The sequence below is a fragment of the Chinchilla lanigera genome, unplaced genomic scaffold (genome assembly GCF_000276665.1).
Source record: "Chinchilla lanigera isolate Chin_1 unplaced genomic scaffold, ChiLan1.0 scaffold00040, whole genome shotgun sequence".
Lineage (NCBI taxonomy): Eukaryota > Metazoa > Chordata > Mammalia > Rodentia > Chinchillidae > Chinchilla > Chinchilla lanigera.
The window spans coordinates 10,553,163-10,574,800 of record NW_004955441.1 but is presented as its reverse complement, the minus strand read 5'-3'; the positions used below and the strand labels follow the sequence as shown (position 1 = coordinate 10,574,800).

General features: G+C 45.1%; 1 protein-coding gene across 1 annotated transcript in view; it reads left to right on the top strand.

Moving 5' to 3' along the window:
• The window catches only part of Thada (thyroid adenoma associated), a 321,327-nt gene that overhangs the window by 218,081 nt on the left and 81,608 nt on the right, over positions 1–21,638 (top strand). The window contains 1 exon segment of the mRNA XM_013517530.1: positions 2,082–2,197. Within this exon segment, the coding sequence (XP_013372984.1) occupies positions 2,082–2,197 (116 nt within the window).

Genomic DNA, 21,638 nt, shown 5'->3' with positions numbered 1-21,638 from the left:
CCCCATTTTTTCCTTGACTTCTCTGACCTGTTCTTCATTTATATAGCTCTCTCTCTTCTGCTTGCTTATTTGCGCCAGATTCTTCCAATGCACCTCTTTCTCCAGTCACCCTATGTAAACAGATCACTTTCCATTCGTTCCTGGTGAATAACCAGGATCACAATTGTCTAGTTTGTGCCCAAGGTGACAGAATTGATGGACCTGTAGGCTGATTTTCGTAAACCAGAGCTACCAAGCGTTTCAAAAACAGTCTTGTTTTTGCCAAGCGAGGTGAGCAAATATACGACTAAGTTTAAACATCCATCAGGAGTTATTTTTGAAGTGATCACTTCTAAATGAGAAGTGTTTGAAAATCTCACGGCTTTTTTTACAAGTAAATTCCAAAGTCATGTATTTTGCCTGTGTCTGCTGATTAATTCTGATCCTATGACAACATGAAAAGCCCCAGTGGTTGGTTCGGTCCAGCTGTGGAGAAAAGAAAGCAAGCTCAGTGACTTTGCCAGCTCTGTCAGGACAGTGGGGACTGAGGCTGAGGGAGGCATTTTTCCCTCTGGCAGTCACCACATAAGAACAGCAGCTCCAGCCAGACCCAGTTCTCTAGACTCCACGTGGGCGGTTTGGGTCCCTGAGGGGGTGTGGGGAAGGGGTGACATCTGATCTGTTGCTTCTGTAATAACAGACCCTTTATGAGAGAAAGCATTTTTGCCCTCTACACTGGGACTTGTGTGCATTTTCTGATACAGTTCTGTTTAAGGAAAAAAAAATAGTTACATATAGCAAAGTAACCAAGATTTCTTTTGATTCTCTAAACAGAGGGTGCTCAGCATGTATTGTTGGTGGCAGTTGCAGATGTCTGACCCAGGCAGACTTGCCCGCTCACCCGTTTAGGGCCTGATGGTTCTGGACCTACTTTATCTTGGCCTCTTGCTTTTTCTTATTACTCCCTTCTGTGTCTACCTCTGAATTACTTCACTGCTGCAAGTCCAGTCCTTCTTTGGCAGGCGAGAAAAAGGAGAAAACGCTGATGTGGTTACTTAAAAACAAAGAATCATCTGCTGCTCAAGTGAAGAAGGCAATAGAGAAAAAAAATATTCAAATAGATGTTAAAGGTCTTAGTGTGTTTATCTGTTCTTGCTTTCCTCCACCTACCTTTTCCCCTTGATGTAGATAAGGGACCCTAAAACGGAAGGGTTTCTCTCACATGCATCTTTCTCCTTGGCACTAGTGAAGGTCAGAGAGTCTCAGCTACCCTTTATTCCCATTTGCTCTCTGCTGCAGACTTGTCCTCCTCGCAGAGGCTTTGTGGATGTCATTGCTGAGCACACACACTTACACATGGCCTGTGTCACTTGTCTGCTGGAACTGTGGCCATCATTCTAAATATAGGCTGCTAGAGAGACAACAGAGTCTGTCTTAATCTTTAATTCTGGTACAGAATGCCGCATAAGAGTGAGAGTTGGCACGTCTGTACTGCTGCCCCCACACCTGGCCTCTAAGAGATCTGCTATATCTCTGCCCATTATTTGAAGAGGCAAACATTGGTGTGGCTGCTTCTTCAGCCAACACTGTTCTGATGAATCCAGGCATGTAAACTAATTTAGACTCTGAGGAAGTTTATTTTTCCTATAGAAAGCTTTGACTGTAAAGGGTACATCTTAGGGTTGGAAATTTGTATCTCAGTAATAGTGCACTTGCCTAGCATGCATGAGACCCTGGGTTCCATCCAAGCACTGCAAAAAAGAAAAAGGCATGCTTTATTGTCATGTGAGACTGCTAACATAAATAAACCCTAAATGGTTGTTTTTTAAGACACTCCCAGAGCAAGTGACTGATCGCAGAGTAATGCCCAAGTTTTGGGATTGTGTGAGGGACCCGCAGCACAGGTGTAGGTAAGACTATGGGGTTCTCACCACTGCCGTCCTCCCAAACCGGCCTGCTTTTCTGCATATGTCAGAGCCACATCCTACAGGTGTCTCTTTTCTTTGAGGAGACTATTTCAAGGACACCTAAAAGGGAGAAACTAAGCATTTAGGAAAAATACATTTTTTACAGCATGATACTGCATTTTCTCTTTGGTTTAGGTTTCTCACTTGTTACAAGCCTACGCAGACTCCAAGCACAGGATGGACTCAGACTTTCAGCAGGAGCTGACTGACATCGCTGTTTGCACCAAAGCCAAACTCTGGCTGGCCAAGAGGTATGTTAAAACTCCACACGAGCAAGGACTTACGAAGGGGTAGCACTACATTTGAGAATTGCAGTTTCTAGTTGCGGGGAGGTTTAAAAGTTATTGGTGTGAGTTTTCTAAACTTACTGGAGTATTTATCCTTTTAGAATTTTAGCTTGTGGTAAAGAAAGAAAAATATTGCCTTGACAATTTTTAAAGCTCCTGAGTTCCTGGCGGACAGGTAACAAGGCTTTTTATCTGCCCACCGGTCTGCTGGGTTTTTAACAGCCACTGTGCCCGGGCCTGTATTAGACATGAGAACAATGGAAGGCAGTAACTGGCCCAGTCGTGTGTATAAACGGTCTCACAAGCTAGAGATCGGTGTCGGCAGGCACCAAGGGACGGAGAGGGTGAACAGGAAGAGGGGGTAGGAGTTGGCCATTTTTGAGTGGGCGGTACAATAGCTTGAATAAGCAGGGCAGAGAAGGGTGGATACATGTGTGTTTTTCATCTTTGCCATTTTTAGTTTATTCTGGAACTTAGAAAATTTCCTGTGTGAAAAATTGAGTAAATAGAATTTCTCACTTAATAATCTACAGGGAATAGTCTCTGTGACCTTGTATTTGATATTTTGTGTTAGCTTACTCTGATTTTGGCAGGACAGTGTTCCTGCAGGGTTGCTGTATGTCCTCTGTAAGTTCCAGCAAGGTGGGCCTTTGAGTGACCTTACTGCATTCCAGGTATGTGCGTCTGATTAAGAGTCAGTATATCAGTTGTCTGAGGCAGTAGGCTGTCTGTCTTTCTGTCTGTCCCCCACCCCCACAATGTGTTTCTGTTTAGTTTTGTTGGGCTCCCAGCTTATATGGCAAGTTAGGCCACGGGCAGTGTGAGACACACAAACCACTTTAACTCCACACAGTATTGCTGAGCACAGGCCGCAAGCCAGCGTTTGTGTTAGGACAGCTGGGGATGCGAAGGGAGAGAATAAGTGGTCTTGGCTTTAAGAGCTTCCAGGAGGTGAGAAAGATGTGTCAGTAGTTAATTTTCATTCACTTGGTTAAGTTAATATCAAGTATATGTGGTACAGGAGCAAGAGCTGAGTAGAATTTTACCAAATGGCCAGGGGAGGAGAATTGCAGGCTCAGCTGATAGCATAGGCAGAAACACAGCAGCTGAAAGAGGAGGGTAAGTTTGAAGAGCTCGCCTGTGGCAGAGTGAGGCTGAAGAAAAAGGCAGGGGCCACGGTGAGAGTTCCTAAGGTGACCTTTGGGTAGGGGAGCTGGTGACAGATGCCTCCCTGAGTGGGGGTGTGTCTCGGCCGTGGCCTCAGCGCCAGTCACTCTGGACAGGAACTCTGACTGAGAAGAGAGTCCTCTAGTGTCTGGAAAGTCAGAACCCCTATGGTAAATCTTTCATCATTAGTCAAATTGGTATTTGCTCCGTTTTATTTAGAATAGGAGTTGCTTGATCATAAAGTGTTTGTCTAAGCCTAGTACCATTTGTATTTTGCATTGCTCTTTAGACTCTCCAAGTCACATTTCCCAGGAGAACAGGTACTTGGGGTCACACTTAGACTCTCAGCCATTTACCGTTAATAAGTCTGGGCCTCCTAGCTATTGTTTCCAGGGGTCAGGCCGTCAGAGTTCTCTCCAAGTCTTGTTGTGGAAACTCCTCTTCTAGCTAGGACTGCCCCAAGAATCCTGACTTATAGTTCTTACAGTGCTGTAAGGAACGAGTTTCTGCCCTTTTATAGAACGTCATTGCCTACTGGCTTCTTAAGTCCATCCCTGCTCAGTGGGTGGCACAGGGAGGATGAAGTGACAGGCCAGTCGCTGATGGACCTTTGTCTTGTACAGTGCCTGCAGATGGCTGACAGAGCTGCGATCAGATTTCTCTTCAGCCCGAGAAGTGCTCCAAGCCTCTGTAAACCTTCCTGTAGGCCCTCTTTCTGTTCTCTAGTCAGGCCTTTTTATCACCACCACCATCATCATCATCTCTCCTCTCTGATTTTTCTCCTTGATTTTCCAACCCTAGAAAATAAAGGCATGAGTCACTGCACGTCATTGGGTTCTGACATTCATGAAGGTGGACGGCACCTTCTGAGACGGTACCTGCCGAAAGTCCAGGAAAGCCACTTCTCTGTTCCCAGTACAGTCAGCTCTCTGTTGTCCAGGTGTGAACTTTCCAGCTAGGGAGTGGCCTGTGGATGGTTCCTAACACTAGGTTTCCTTTTGCTCCACAACACACTTTTACAAGCTTTAATCAGGCTGTGTTCAGAGCCTGGAATGGAGTTTGGAAGGAAAACATGCTGTGAAAGCACAATACATTCCAGTTTTGTATCAGTCATTCCGTGTCAGCCCTCCCGTGGACAGGATTACTGTGAAGGTCCGAGACAGGCGAGTCCAGAGTCAGGTATAAGGGTGAGACCTCAGCCTAACCCATGCCTGCCTTGTGCTTGAGGGCCTCTTGTTGTGGCAGATGTTTGTATACACCAGTTAAGTCCATGCGCAGATGAACACTGAAGTCCTAGAGGTCCCCTCTCCGAGCAGACCCATCTTTGCTATCTCACATGCCTTTGCCGTGAAGATGCTCCAGTGCAGAGGAGTCTAAACTTGACCACTGAAGAGCCTCCTTTATGTTCCTGGTAATTTACACATGAAAGAAAAATAAGTGTTCCTTTGAGTCCCCTAAGGATTTTCTGTATCTTTTTAGTATAAGCTATAAAAAGCCCAGTGTTATTACAGAAAGAAAATGTTGGTTTAAATTTTAGCACTAACACCTTTTTCCTCCTACAATTTATTTGATCACTAGCCTAAGTTCTTTCAGTCCAGTAAGTACAAAAATTTTGGTGGATGTGTCATTTATTTTTCCTTTTGTTCCCAAAGATGCCTTTAAAAATTCATTGGAGCCATGAGATAACTAATTCAGTTTTCAATTTTTGACTCTGAAATTGAGGACACATAAAGACTTTTGTCATATATTTGTGTTTTGATTTTGTAAGATTAATAAGGATTTATATGAGGTGGTTGAGCAACAGCCATGGGCTTGTTGGGACTTTTGGTGATGAATGGCCAGCTGGCAACATGGCTTGCGCAGAGGACTGGGTTCCTGTTCTTACAGGCAACTTTTCATTCCGAGATGTCAAAGCCTTTATGGCAATCAGCTCGTTAATCCTTCAAGTCCCTTCTCTCCCCTTTTTCCTCCATCCCTCCCTCCTCAGGCCAGTGCGGTGTGCCTGTCATGGTCTCAGGCAGTTTACCAGCTATGGAAAGAAGACCGAGGCAGATAGAGGTGTGCCGCGGCCTGCAGTGGCTGGCTGGGTGCACCATGAAGAGGACTCGCCTCGTCTACGATGGTGGCCCGCCTCGCTGCTTGCAGACTCCAGCTCAGCTGTCCCAGCTGGATCGCAGGCCCTGGCTGGATAGAAAGGACTTTGAAAGCTCTGTCAGTCAGAGTAAGAGAATTCTTCAGAAGTGTGTTTGATTATCTAGTAGCTCCTTCCTTAGTTACAAAAGGGAGAGGAAGAATAGACATACATGCGTGCTGTGTGTCCCTGAAGTCAGCGGGGTGAACTGAAAGGATTGTTCAGATGAAGTGCAACAGGTGATGTGGTAACCAAAAAGAAATATGTTTGTTACAGAACTGTTTTCATCTTCTTTTCTTGTTGGTGTAGCATGTGCTCTATCACAGAAAATACCCAAGTACAAAACTGCGAAAAGAGAGGACAGAGTGTACTTTTACTACAATCTAGTGAAAACCACTATATTAGTTAACAGTTTTAATTACTTCATCTTTTTTCCTATACTATTTTTTGCCCAGCTAAAGTTATACTGTATATATAAGTTATATCTTCCTTCTTTGACTTGAGGGAATCATGAAAATATTTGTGTTTATTACTGAAACTCCTACGATGCAGCTATAGAAATAGTATAGCATTTCCTAAAAATATTGAAAATACAGTTACTCTATTCAGATTCAATTCTGGAAACACACACCAGACAATAAAAGCAGAGACTTAAAGAGATACTTGTACAACAACACTCATAGCTATATTATCACAGTAGCTAAGACATGGAACTGACTTACGTGTTCATTGATGAATGATAGTGAATGAACAGAATATGGTGCATACATGATATAGAAGATTGAAACTAGATCCATATCTTGCACCCTGTACAAAAACTCAATTCAAAATTGATCAAAAATTTTAATACAAGACCTGAAAATTTGAAACTGTTGAAGAAAACATAAGAAACATTCTAAGACATAGGCCCAAGCATTGACCTGAATAGGATGCCAGTAGCTCAGGATATAATAACAGGAATGGACAAATGGGACTGCATCAGATTAAATTTCTGCATAGCAAAGGAAACAACCAACAGAATGAAGAGATGGCTTCAGAATGTAGAAAGTCTTTGCCAGCTATTCTTCTGACAGAAGATTAATACCCAGAATATATAAAGAACTCAAACCAAAAAAAAAATATTCCAGTCATTAAGTGGGCCAATGAACTGAATAGACATGTTTCAAAAGAAGTACAAATGGTCAATAATTTCATGAAACAAAATGTTCAACATCATTAGCCATCAGAGAAATGCAAATCAAAACTGCATTGAGATTCCATCTTACCATCAGAAATACAAAAAAAAAACAAAAACAAAAGCTAGTAAGGATTTTGGGGGGAAAAAACCTGTTTACACTATTGGTGAGAAGGTAAACTAGTACGGTCACTATGGAAATTAGTATGGAGATGCCTCAAAAAGCTAAAACCAGAAATTCCACTTGATCTAGGTATACCTCCTCTATACTTGAGTGAATTAAAGTCAGTGTTCTATAGAGATACATGTGTGTCCGTGTTTATTGCGGCACAATTCATAATAGGTAAGCTATAGAAGCACCGTAAGTGTCTGTCAACTGAGAAGTAGATACAGAAAATATGGTTTATATATACAATGGAGTATTACTCATCCATAAGGCAGAAGGAAATCCTATCATTTGCAGGAAAATGGATGGAATTGAACATCATCATGTTAGGCGAAATAAGCCAGGCTCAGAAAGACAAACCATGTGTTTCCTCATGTGTGGGATCTAGAAGGAAAAAAAGACGACATGAAAAGTGGAAAGGACACTGTTGAAGAAGAGAACGGGAAGCAGAAGGAGGGGAGAGGAAAGGGCCTGTGCACAGGGTAAAAATGATTAAATGTTATGTCCATACACCAAAAAACGAAGTCCTCGTTCTCAATAACTAACATGCGCTAATAAGAATTTTTAAATATGTGGTATATACAGTCAAAATATTATTCAGCTGTAAAAGGGAAGGAAATTGTGACACATACTACAACATGGATGAACCCTGAGAACAGTATCCTAAGTGACATAAACCAAGCACAAAAAGAAAATATTGTGCGGTTCCACATACAGAAGGTGCCTACAGTCTACCGCCAGACCACCCTGAACACGGCCGATCTCGTCAGAAGGTGCCTGCAGGAGTCACAGTCATGGTGACAGAACGTGGAGCGCTGCTTGCTAAGGGCTCGGGGAGAGAATGGGGAGCTGCTATTTAATGGGCGTAGGGTTTTAGTGTTGCAAGATGGAAGAGTTCTCAAGGTTAGACGCACAGCACTGTAAATGCCCTTAACGCCCCTGAACGTGCACTTCACAGCTGTTAAGATGGTACACTTTATATTTATCTGTATTTTGCCACAGTTAATTTCTTTAAATGACAGATATTTAAAACAAAAAATTTCTTGTACCCTATGACTTCTTCAAGGTTATCACTGTTTTGACTTTCTTAGTTTTTCTTCCTAGTTTTACTACCCATACACCCCCCAAAATAAAATTTGCCTGTTTTTGAGTTAAGCAAAATATCTTTAAAAACATCATTTATTGAAATTAGCATGTGTTTGCCATGTGAATAATCAGGCATGAAGTTTACCTAGTCATTGCGTCTTTGCTGACTGTTGAGTTTGTTTCCTACGTTTTGGCCTTGTAAATAATGTTCCAGTGAACATCTTTTTGCATGGTGTGTGTGTGTTGGGTTTGAGTTCCATAAGTTGAATAAATTGGTTGGTAGATACGAAAATATTTAAAAGTCTTCGTATCACTCCCAGATTGTTTTCAAGAAGGGAAATCTCAGTTTATCTTTCCACCAACAGTACATCAGACACCTCCACCAAAATTTTAAAACTGAGATATTTTTAAGTAGATAAGGAAACTTTGACTTTTCAGTTGCCTGCTTTGTGCCAAACTCCATGTGAGGAGATTGGTATATATTATTTTGTTGAACTCTTCTCAAAACTCCTTTAGTATAGGAAAACCAACTTTTCTGTGGAAACAGACCCTATATATAAGACACCCAATTTAGTTATTAGCATTTCCAATCAGGATGAGTTAACAAATAAGTCAAACAAGTATGGCTAGGTTTTCAACCTTGACTTCCTACACTATATCTCAGTATCCATCGTTCCTTGGTTCCTACCTGGTCCCAAGAGCGAGAGCCAAGTCCTAGCCATCCTCTCTGATGGAGGCTGCTGCTCTCTACCTGATCACCGCCCTGCCGCCTCTCTCGCTAGGATCCCTGCTGCGCACCTAAAGAGAAGTTGTAGTTCTTGGTGCTGGTACTTATCAAGTACCAGTTTGCCCCATGGTAAGTTTTCACTCCAGGAGGGTGTTCTTAATACTCATAGCTGCAAATTAGAATCATCTGGAGTGGCTTAAAAACCTCCTGATGCCAGACCTTACCCCTAGACTGTCTGATTTAGATATTTTATGTACTTTGCTCACAAAAGTGTCATTTAAACCTGATATTTTGGTTGTCCAAGAAGTTTGTGTCACTTTTTTTTTTTGAGGTGAGGCTTAAATAAAACAGATTACACCTATGTCACTTCATTCAACAACTTCTTGAGCCCAGCCACCTTCCAAACTATGTCAAATGTAGAACTGTTTATTAGAAATATTACTTCGTGGGTTCAGTCCTCAGTATTGGAAAAAACAAAAACACTATTTCAGTCTGCAATGGCAACGAAACAGTCTTCTTCAAGTGGGCTCATAGACCTGGAATTTTAGGTAAAAGAACTACTGTACACGGGCTGGGGATTTAGCTCAGCGGCACAGTGCCTGCCTGGCAAGCACAAGGTCGTGAGTTCGATTCCCAGTACCAGAAAAAAACAACACAAACAAACAGAAAGAACTACTGTATATGGTTCATTCCCAGCTCTATACAGATGGAAAATAGCAGCCTGCAGAGGTCGGGGATTTGTCCATTTTCGCTCAGCTGGCCAGAACTAATGTCCTCCTGACAACTGCTAACATATGTGGAGGTCTCAAGGTCCCAGTGCTGTGCCAGGATCATTCTGGGCCATGCTGCCTCCATCTGTCCAGACACACTGTGTCAGGGCTTGGAGTGGCCATAATGTAAGCCTTCTCTGGCACGGTGCTTCTGAGAAAGACCGTGTGTACATGAATCTCCTGGGTAGTTTGTTGCAGTGAAGACTCTTTCACTAGGTCTGGGATGGGGCTGGAGACCAGCTTCCAGGTGATCCACCGCTGCGGCTGCTGGACACGGTGCGCGCTTTGAAGAGGAAGGGCCCCAGAGCTGGCCAGTGTGATCATCCAGCCCCCAGGCAGAAATACTCCCACCCACGTGCCCTCGCTCTCAGGGCTTGGGGCTGTGAGAGAAGGCCATGGGCATCACCTGGCACTGTCCCCAGCCTGGGCTGACCTGCACTGAAGTGCTGTCTGTGGGAACTGCATGTTCCCTCCCTGAGACAGCCATCCCTGTGCCCTCTGCTGGTGCTTGGGGTGGAACAAATGCTATGGTGGCATGTAGTACATATTTGTCATTTTGAAAACTGATGCTCTAGCAAGAAAAGCAGGCTCGCAGGAATACAAGAATAACTCACAAGGTTACTACTACAAAAGCAACCTTGGCAATGAATTTTTGAGTAAAATGGTGTTGGTAAAGGGTAGAGATGGTGACAGGAACTAAGGTTTGCAGAATACCTACTCTGAGCACCAGACCTAAGGAGTTGCTACCCCAAGTTAATTCTGATTTGCAAATCTACGAGCTGTGTGATCCATCCACTCCCTACCCAGCATCCTCAGCAGTGCCCCTCAATCCCATGTGTTCCTGTCTGTTACGCCATCTCCCGGGACAGCCACCTCCCTGTTTCCTCCCCTGGCCACCGCTTGTCCACCCTCCCATCTCTTCTCCCTTTTCTCTTCCTTGCTAGGCCCCTGCTAAGCTGCGTGTTGTACCTCTTGGAGGCATGTGGGTTTAAATATGCTTAGAGAGACAAAGCTGGGGCTTGCTCTGTGTGGCAATCCCAGCTCTTCCCTAAGGGGTTCTGGCCAACTGTTGAAGTTCTGGTTTAGGGTTCCATTTGGCTTTACAGCAGCTGAAGACAGCATCTATTTTCTCACCACCAGATTTATTCACACAAGACAGTACACTTCCCGGGTAGAAATATCGAGGCTTAGGTTTGGTTCCATTTTCCAACTGTCCCCTCACACCTTCCCACATCCCCTTGCCTACTGGCCCACTCCTCTCCCCAGGAAGGAGTCTTTCCTAGTGACTTGAAATAAAGAGAGGCCTCAGCCCTCTGCCAAGCTGCAGATTGCTGGTTCACTTCCATGCCACTGAAATGAATCCGGTCCAGAAGGATTGCTGAGATAGTCACATGATCATGTAGCATTTCAAGGCTGTCATGTGTGGTCCCTGCCAGAACTTTCAGGGAAGCAAGTCTTAACAGGGATGGCCAGTCACATACCAAGTTTCCAGGCACTACTGGGGGGGCATGTCATGTTTTTTCGTTTGTTTGGTCTTTGCTCAATTTCTTTCTCTTCCTTTTTGTTCTCAACTAAAAGTTTTCCCCATTTTCACACCCCCGTCCCGCCCAGGCACCATTTTAATTTTAGAAGAAAGTAGGGAATGATCAGTGCTTTTCTTTCAAGCCCAAGATTTTCCTTGGGGGAGGGAGACTCTCATGAGGATCCCTCTTGAATCCTCCAGCCCAGTCTATTTAAAGTCACTTCAGGCCTTGTGAAGATTTGAAGGAGAGAAATGGAGTTGGTGTTTTTAGACCCAACCTTGTTGATATTTGTTCGCTTCCCTTTCAGACTTCTCAGGAATGTTTAAGGTCATGCTGAGATCCTGTTTGTATTTTTAAAAAACAGAAAGAACATTAAGTTATCACATTTCAACCCAAACCAATGGAACAAGGTGCAAAACATTTTCTTCATTAAATACTCCTTTCGAAAATATAGTCTCAAGTTTTGAAGGTGTAAGCTGTTTGAGAAGTGAAGGTTGGAAATATATGAAACATTTCTTGTTGACAGGCTGGGCTTATGTGAACTAGGTCTGGGTGAATGCAGTCAAAGTGATCAAATATGTTCAATTGAGACTTCAAGCAGGATGCCCAAGGTCAAACTTGCAGCTGCACACCAACAATGCAGCCCCAACCAGTGATGATTTCTACTCTTTAAATACAGACATCTGTATCCGTGACCTGGAGATGGTGATTAGTTCAGTAGAAGGCTTAGAAATGTCTGTCTTACTCCACTTGTAGCTGTTGGCTTGTTGGGTGTTGCTGTTGGAAGATTCCAGCAATGTTGTCATTGCCTAGCTTGCAAGAGACTGCAGGCTTTAAGTGTCCTCAGCACATTCTCATAATGTTATGTAAAGCCCTAATGCAGTGGAGTGTTTTTCCCCTTTAGCATGTAACATGTTCCATCTTTTGGATAAATCAGCACCTTCATTGCTTTCCTTGAGCCATTCACAGTGAATTAAAGCCACTTGAGAGTCACAAACGGTACACAGCCATGTAATCGGCATGATGGAGAGTATAAAGATGAATGGTGTTGTCCCTCTCAAAAGTCACGCCAGTGAGACTGGTACAAATTCAACAAAGTATAAACAAGCACAAATGTAATAAGTGCTGGGATGAGTGAAAGAGTCTTACAGAGCCAGGAAGAGAGAGAAATGCCAGCTTCTGGGGTAGTAGTATCAGGGAAGTCTAGGAGCAAGAGGTCTTTAAAGGCTAGATGAGACTTACTTGTTAGATAAGATTGGTTTTCTTGAATTGGAGAATGAGACCAGTTACACAGGTGGAGAACTTTTGTTGCTAAGCAAATTGTGACGATGTCATGGCCAAGTATAAGAAAGGAATCCTGGTACAGAGCTCACATTGTGGGAAGAACATCAGGCAGAATAGTGCCAGATCAGTAGGGTGTTGGTTATGAGAGTCTGGTTGTAGTCTAGTCTAATTGAAGAGAGAGAACTTATCCAGATAAAATAATTAACCAATGGTGGAGCCCAGTAGAAGTACATGTGAGTTTAGGAGTAAAGAGCAGAGATGAGGGTAGTTAGAGAAGGCTTTCTAGAGGAGGTAGGTATTTGAAACGGGCCTCAGAGCAAGGGTGTGACTTGGAAACCCCACAGGTGGTGGGGAAGGAGCATATGCAGATGGTGGAGGGAAGGCATAATGCATAGTGCAGGCAGCACAGGCGCTAGAATATGGGCAGCGGGGATATGGTATTGAAGAGGAGGTGCCCTTAAATGTCAGCCAGAAGATGGTAGACTTGATTCAAAAGTTCAGAAGACAGGATGGGCTCAGGCTTAGAGGTAAGGAGCTGCTATCTTTGCACACCGAGGAGCATCTTAAGGCTTTCCTCTCCTGGGGGTTAACCAAAAACTTAACAGCAGTCCACCAGCTCTGCTGCTGTCACCTGGAAATGCTTGCTGCCTCCCTGGTCTCCACAATGGGAATAGAGACACTTGTGTGCACTTAAGACCGTGTGGGTTTTATCTTTCCAGCATTGCTAAGGGGACCGTGGAACCACAGGATTTATAGCAGGAAAGAGAATTTAGAGATTACCTGATCCAGTGGGATTCTTTCTTCAGACAGAAGTCCGTATGGAAATTCAAGATGTTGAGGAGATAGGGGTAGTAGATGCGGCTCACACGGAAACAGGGCCTGGAGACCTTCCTGCATGGCTTCCCTCCCAGCAGAAGCTTCAGGAAGGACTGAGAGAAGCACACCAACTCCCTTTCAAAAAGGTGATCCCATTCGAACCACTTTGCAGAAGGGACACAGAGGGCCAGGTAGCCTTCCGACAGATGTGGCTGGCCCAGAAGATGGTTCAAGTCAGGAATATAAATAGCAAGTCTGTTTTTTACCTGCTGATCCACTTTCTCCTCTGACAGCCTGATCATCCCTGTAGAAAATTCTACAGCCCTAGTCCCTGGGGCTGCCCAGGACCCTGTCTCAGGAGCTGCCCTCCCTTGATAGGGCCCCAAACTCCTACCATCAAAACAGCGGTTCTGATCCCCTTTCCTCAGAAATCCATTCTCAGCTAGCCACCGTTTAATCTGGTCAACAAGTTGAAATTGTAACGTGTGAACGCCTCTGTTCTCCCGGGTCACCCTGGTGTGTTGTAGGAGTGGTCCTTTGCACAGTTCTTTTATGTGAGTCAGTACTCTGACCACACGCTTTCCAGCAGTGTGCAGGCCTGTGGGAGCCCTTGTGCCATCACAGGGGGCAGACTCAGCCCCCGTGTGAAGGTCCTGTGTGGCCAGGATTCAAGTTGCCTCCAGGAGGGCTTGTGGGGCATGGGGCTGCTCTTACGTGCACAGGCTGAGGGATCAGCCTGGCAGAAGGCTTTTTACAGCCTCCTTGTTCTCTCCTTCCCCCCAGCTCCCCGTAGTACCTGGACTTCCTCAGTGATCGGACTGGCCTGTGAGCCTCTGGGAATAGCACTTTCCCAAACAAGTTCAGGGACTTATTCCAGGACTTCAGAGCCAGAGGGGCCCTCCCTGCCCCACAGGCCCTGTGTTCCCAGGTGGCCACAGGAGGGTCGCTTCTAGAGGCACTTGGTGAATAGAAACCTCTGCTCTGAAAACCAGTACGCCATGCTGACGTCGAGCAGAGCCAGCAGGCCTGGGCCAGCTCCTATTCGCCTGCTCACCAGCGGGGCGGGGCATGTGCAGTCTGTAGGCCCCAGCTTCCACCTGCAAAGTGGAAAACTGTAAAATGCCGTTGTGAAAAGGGAGTATGGAAAGGACATGGTGAATAACGGATATGAAAGTATGAGTTAGATGGATATGGAAAATACCCAGGTCTCCACATTCAGCTACATGCCCAGCCCTTTTCTGTCTTTTATGTTAAGACAGTCTTGCTAAGTTGCCATGGCTAGACGTGAACTCGCAGTTCTCCTGCCTCAGCTTCCCATCACACCTGGCTGATAACTACGGCTTTATAACATAATCTGCCATGCTACAGATTACCTTTGTGTCGGGCCTTACCAAAGCAGCCTTGCTTCTCCCTAGACTGGCTGGCAGGCGCAGGACCAAAGGACCTGGGTGCAAACCAGCGCGCTCTACTTGCTTGGCCCAGTGTCTTCCTTTTTATCAGAGTGTGTTTGGGACACATAGATAAGATTTGTTTGTTATCTTAGTTTTTGCCCAGATCTCACGTAGGTCACTGGAGCTCTATGAGCAACTCTGTTGATTTGCAAAAATAGTAATGATAATGCCTATTTTTCCCTCTTAAGATTTTATAAGATATAATTATATAGAAATATTTTTAAGATAAAATTTTTACAGCCAGATGTGGTGGCACATGCCTTTAAATCCTAGCCCTTGTGAGGCCGAGGCAGGAGGATTGCTATGACTTCAAGGCCAGCTTAGGCTAAAAAGTGAGTTCAAGACCAGCCTAAACTGCACAGTGAGACCCTGTCTCCAAAAGACAAAAAAAAAAAAACTTAAAAAAAAACTTTTATTTTATTTATGTGTTTATTTATTTGTTTGTTTGTTTTTTGGTACCGGGAATCAAACTCATGACCTCAGGCTTGCCAGGCAAGCACTTATGCCACTGAGCTACATCCCCAGCCCTAAAAAAACCTTTTAGTGAAATGCCATTTTTATTACTGTTACCATTAATGTTATCGCCAGGGTTGAGGTTCCAGTGCCTGGCCCGGTTCATATTACCACAGTTCTGCTGGTCATGCTGGGAGAAATGCTCACCTTGATGTGTCCAGACTTCTCCTGCAACACCCAGAAGTTCCCGAGCTTCTCACTTATTTATCCTTTCCATGCGCCTAGAAAGTGAGGTTTGGAAAGAAAGAGAACTTCTGTTAGCATTCTGTATAATCACTCGTGCTCCACACCCCCCAAACCTCCAACTGTACAATGAAAGTTTTCTTAGATACTGCTTTTCTCCCATAATTCCTAGCACATAGTTTATTAAGTTATTAACCAGCAATTTCTCTGGCAGCATGTTAAACTTTACTTTTAAACAAGCCACAGAGGGAGGGAAACATGCATCTCTCATAAAAGGAATAAAAAACATACACCTTCCCCAGGCTTTGAACAGATCCCAAGCCCCACACAAGGTCTCTTTTTCATCATTCTCCGCACATAGCTTGAGTGTTAGTGCATTAATGAGAAAAAGATGCCTAATGGAAAGACGGAAAATTTTGAAGGCCTCTGGGGAGTGGGAGGCTCCCTGGGGGTTCTCTGAGAGGGCAGGTGAGCTTTTGTGGAGGAGAAGGTGAAGCCATGGCTGGAGGCTGGGGGCTTCCTCTCCAGCAGTGGCATTCCCAGGGGAAGCAGAGGAGGCTGAGAAGGGGACCCCAGCGCTTTTTTTTTGTAGGCTGCAGGTCTTTGAGGAGTGCCTCTGTGGGACCGTTAAGGGGAGAAAGGCCCTCTGTTGTGGGTCTCATTCCCCAGGAGCAAAAGCTGCTTTCTCCAGGGAAGCTCATTGTCCTCTGCAGTGTATGACCCGGGCCTTTGGTTCCTCTCCGCAGACTCACAGCTCATGGTCTCTCTTTGTGCATGGCATCCCTATGAGAATCCCCTGGAATCCAGTCTACCATCAGACCAGGACCCAGAGGGTGACTTCACTTTAAATGGAACAATTAACGAGGAGGCTACAGGCAGCTTATATATGGGGCCATGAGGATGGACACTTGCAAAGCCCCAGACCAAGAAAAGCAGGGCAGATGTTGGTGCATACCATAAAAATGCGGTATGCTGACACACTTCCCACTGACAAACTTCCCCACACCAGAGCAAGGTAAACTTACAGGCTGGGTAGCCTGCCAGGCCTGCATGCTGCTGTCAGCTGGCCTCCTGCAGATCTGAATTCTTGCTGTTACAGTGGAGGGAAATAGCTTGTTTAAAAATATATATTCTGCAATTCATGACCATTTGGCATCTTGGTTTAAACAGACCCCTCTTGTTTCTCCAGGAGTGCCAGATGATGGTTACTTGGCTGGCGGCTGTGGTAAAAATGGAAATGAGAACAGGGGAGGAGACTTATTTTAATTTAATTTACCTGGGTTAATGTGGCCTGTATCAAAGAAAGGTCTCCTGGCTCCTAAGCCCAGCAGCTCTTCCTTTTATAGCCAAATATGGGGACAGCCACATGGCAGCCACCAGAACTTCCAAGACTACAAATATGGCCACCAGGATCTCTGAGAGACCAGAGGAAGGCCAGCAAAATGTCTTGGGTTGAGTCAGCTGTTCACATTGTCCTGGGAGACTGTTTGATGGTTAGTATAGGAAGGTTTCCTAAAGGACAGGCTTGCGTCGTGTTTTAAATAAAGGGCCTGGCATGTTTGCACACGTGGCAAGTGAGGAGATCCTAGCAGCCTGTGGGAACGTGCTGCATGCTGCCCCTCTCTCCCGTTCTGCAGCCCTCGCCTTCTGTGCCCACTGCCCCTCTCCCTGCCTCGTCCTCTGACCTCGCTGCCTTTGCGCTCCCTTTCCCTGGCCGTCTCTTCTGCCTGTGTGGGCTGCTCAGGCCCACGATGTTGCTTCCCAGCTCACTGCTGGCTCCCAGGCACAAAGCTGCTGCTGTGATGAGCTCCTGCTGGGACTCAAGACCCAGTCATCCCAAGCCACCCGCTGTGACCTGCACCTGTCCGATGTCCGGAGTGCCTTCTCTTCCCTTTCACCAGCCCAGACCCTTCCGGTCTCCAGACCCTCCTCCCCGTGGCATCCCCTCTGGTTGCTTTATGTGTATTTGGTTTTTGTGCACACATCTCTTCCCAACCCCGCAGCTACAAGCTCTGCCAGGCCAGAACCTGGCCCTCTCCCTCCACCTTCCACCCCAAGAAGGAGATCCTAACCGTGCTCAGTAAATGTTTGAGATTGATACACTTAAGCCGTGGGTCTAATCAGGGTTCTGGGGAAGCAGCTCCTTGGGGACTGGAGTGAGCCAGACCCTGACCTTGTTGAAGTCTAGATCAAGTTTCTTGACTTAACAGACACTAGCAGCTTAAAGTCAGAACAGCTGTTTCCAGCCGTCTGAAGATAGCAGTGAATTCTGGAAGTTTACTGTGTCCAGAGTGAGTTTCGTGTTCTCCCTCAGAGCCCACCAAGGCTGCACAGCATTGAGTGTTCCCTGAGCCCTCTGGTGTGACTGGAACTAGGGAGTCCCATGGGGGCCTTCAACCCTTGGGAGCTTGTGGCGCTCTTAAAGTTCACTCCTGCCGTCCCGTTGGGGGCCCCTGTGAAAAAACATCCTGTAGCTCTGCCTGCCCTGTCCCTTTAGTACTCCTTGACATTCTCTAAACCTGACCTGTGCCCAGGTCTCTGAACCTGCTGGCTCCTCTGCTGGGGTCACTGCTCATTAAGGCCCTTCCTGACTCACCAGGCAGAGGAGGTGGTCCCCGCCCCGCCACCTTTTCTCTTCACTGTTGAGCCCTCCTTCAGGAACTCGTCCTCGTCTAGTAGGGTTAGCAGGATGTTCTCCTGCTAAACTAGTGGCTTTCACGTTTTTTTGACAACCACTCTTATCAAGAAATACCTTTTATACACGGCCTGATATGTGTGTGTGTGTCTGTGAACCCTCTCTGTGCGTACCAGTAGGTACACATAGACCCCCTAGACAAACACCACCCTGTGAAATCTTGCATAGTTTGAATTTTGGGTGTTTTGTTCTTTTTTGTTTTGTTCTCTTGTCCAGTTTGTTCGCAGTTCTGGGGATTAAACCTAGGGCCACGCGCATGCTAGGCAAGTACTCTACCACTGAGCTACACCTCCAGCATTGAAAATATTGTTTAAAATTTTGATATGGGTCTCGTGTTTACTTAATAAAATTTACTCACTTTTTAACATTGTTAATTTCAGCAGTGTTAACGTTCAACATACCCACCATCATTTTGGATATCAAGTGTAATTCTCTTGATGCTACTATTCAGTGTATTATAGGACAGTTTAGTGTCTGAAAAAGAAAAAAGACAGTAACCTTACTTAAAATTGTTGCATTTCAAAAATTATTTACATCTTACTTAAAAATAATATACTAAAAATTTCATTTTGGGCAGCAACGTTATAGAAGTCCTGTATATAACAATCAAGTCAGTGAAACAACGCTTACCCTTACTGCTTTGACACTGATTTTCCTTCTTCCCCCCTCCGTTTCTCCTACTCCCTTCCTTCCTTCCTTTCTCTTATGCTGGTCCCCACCTGCTGGTTGATTTCATAACCAACTAAAAGGCTCATAACCTACAGTCTGAAAAACACTATTCAGGATTCTAAGTTCCTTGAGGGCAGTGACTGTGTCACTGAATCATTTTGTCTTCGTATTTCCAAGTCCCGGCACTGTTCCTCACTCTCAGTAGCTTCTTATTAAGTGTTTTCTGAATGAATAAGCCTCAGTTAAAAAGTTCTGCAGCCACTGGGATTCCGGAAGGGACAGGAGCAGTGAATAATTTATCACAGACTTCCCAAGAGCTCCTGCTGTCCTCTACACACTGGGGCCATTGTGGACTTGTCTGGGAAGCCCTGCTCTCTGCCCTGCCTTCTGCTTCCTCCCAACTTCCAGGAGAGAGGGCAGGAGGTTTAATGAAGTTCAGAGATTTCCCAAGACAAAAAACATATTAATCAGGTTCTTGGGTGGGTATTTGTCAAGGCACAAGTGATAAGAAAGCAAGATTCTTACCAAGACCTTCATTTCATTTTTATATAAACTTAATCCTCAAACCTGACTCCTTCTGCTCCTTCTAAAGCAACTATTACACTGTTTTTCAGCCCATCTGTTAGACCCTGACCGTTTCTGATTTTTTTCAAACACTATAAATCTTCATTAGGCCCTGCCCCATGCCAGGATTTTTCCATTTGGGGGTAGAAAAAAAAAATTCCCAAGCCCACCAAAACCCTGTGGCTTGGTTTCCTGTCCAGCTGGCTTGCTGTTCCTCGGGATTTTATTCCCATCATCAAAGTGGCTTGACAGACTGAGAACAAACCTCTGGCTCACCCTGAACTCAGAGTGTACTGTTTCCAAGTCAGAACAAACACCAAGTAATAGCAAGAGAAAAAGGAAGAAGAAAAAAAATTATTTTCCTGACTTAGAAGCCAGTTCAGAGAAAGCCCAGCTCTGTGACTGTAGACCGGGCTGTCACATGGCCATCCTGCAGGGGGGGTATGAGCTGTGGGCGCAGGGCCAGGACTGCTGAGCTACCCTGAAGCCGTGGGTCGCCTCTGTTATGGCCAAATCCTCTGTTCCTGGAGTCTGAATATGCGGCGTTTGAGGGAGCCTTGGAGTCAGACCTGGCCCGCATCCTCAGAGCCATGGAACAGTCAGAGTGTCCCTGAGGTTTCTTCGGCCTCTGCAAGGCCTAGAGAAGCTACAGAAAACTGTAGCCTGGCAGGATCTCAAGACTGCCAGCCTTCCCTCCGTTCATTTAGAAATGTTCAAAAAGATGTTAACTTAGCTTTAAAAAAAAAAAAAAGAAAGAAAAAACCTCATGGAAACCAGGCTCCTTGTCAGACTTGAAAGGCAAACCAATTTCCCGCAAACTTTCCCTTATGATTCTGTATGGCTCCACAGAAAAACATCCTGGGCAAGAAGCTCTGACTGGGAAGCCACTTGGTAGCGAGCGGTAAATGATGATACTACGGAGCACCCTGTGAGCTTAAAGTAACCCACCTCTGGAAAGCCTGGCCTGTGTCACGCTTATTCCTGCCTTCTCAGTGTGTTCTCCAGTCTGCAAGCTGGTGTGTCCAGGTCCGGGACGGGCCAAACAAATTCCCACATCTGTTGCCCGATCTCAAAATGCCCTTCTTTGTTAACTTCGTCCTTAACCCTTCCCATCTTACACTGCCTAATTGGAGTCACATCTCCGTAAGCCCTCTTCATTTCTCCATATCCTGTCCCAGAGTCTGTCTCTGTTTTACCCTCCCGAGCTTCCTGGTATTCTCAGAGGCCAGTAACCAGCCGCCTGTATAGCTCCTGCCCACACCAGGTCAGAGCTGGCTGCATGGAGACGTCCCCTGCTGCGTTGGCCAGTGGCTCAGCCCTGGTTCACTGATGCTCTGCGCAGAGCCAGCCCGCTGCGGTGGGTGTTCTGGCTTTCTTCCCTGATTGGTGCCCCCTCTTTTTTGGGGCAGAGGGAGGTCTCAGCAGTTAAACAGTGGAAGTCCCAGAAGTGAGAATGATGTCGTTAAAGAAATGTTCATAGACTTTATGGGCTATCCATGGTGGATGGAGAAAGAATGACATCAGGAGATGATGATTGAGAACCCTGGAGAGTACTAGATTGAGACAAAAGATATGGGGAGTATTGAAAAATAAAAGAGCAGAGTAAATTACAAACAGATAAAACAGATAAAAGTTGTGAACATTTTTTCAAAAAGTAAAACATTTTTTCAAAAAGTAATGGGCATAATGGTACATGCCTATAGTCCCAACACTTGGGAGGCTGAGGCAGGAGGATCACTGTGAGTTCAAGGCCGGCCTAAATTACAGTGAGACCCTGTCTCAAAAAAAAAAAAAAAGAATGCCACAGAAAAGTAAAACTATAAAATACTAGGAAAATATACATGAAACACGTGAAATCTTTAAGAAGAATTGGACTCTGTAAGTATAACTTGAAACCCAGATGATATAACAATGTTAATATATTTGCATAGAACTAAACATTGATAAATTATAAAGCTTTTTATAAAGTTAAAAAACTGCAAAACTTTTGCAACATGGGTGACTAAAGGCAGATTCCTTTTATATACAAGGAGTCCTACAAATCATTACAGAAGAAGAGAACAACAGGATTTGAATACAAATCCAGAAAAGAAAATTCAAATATTTAAAAAGCATAAAAAGGATGGTCAGCCTCACTTTTAATATAGTTGCAATTTAAAATAACAGGTCATGGGGCTGGGGATTTAGCTCAGCGGCACAGCGCCTGCCCGGCAAGTGCAAGATTCTGAGTTCGATCCCTGGTACCAGAAAACAAAAACAACAACAACAACAAAAAAAAAAACAGTAGGTCATGCCGGGCATGGTGGTACACACCTGTAATCCCAGCACTTGGGAGGCTGAGGCAGGAGGATCGTTGCAAGTTCGAGACCAACCTGGGCTACAAAGTGAGCTCAAGGCCAGCCCGAACTGCAGAGCAAGACCCTGCCTCAAAAAAGGGGGCTGGGGATTTAGTTCAGCAGCACAGCACCTGCCTCGCAAGCGTGAGG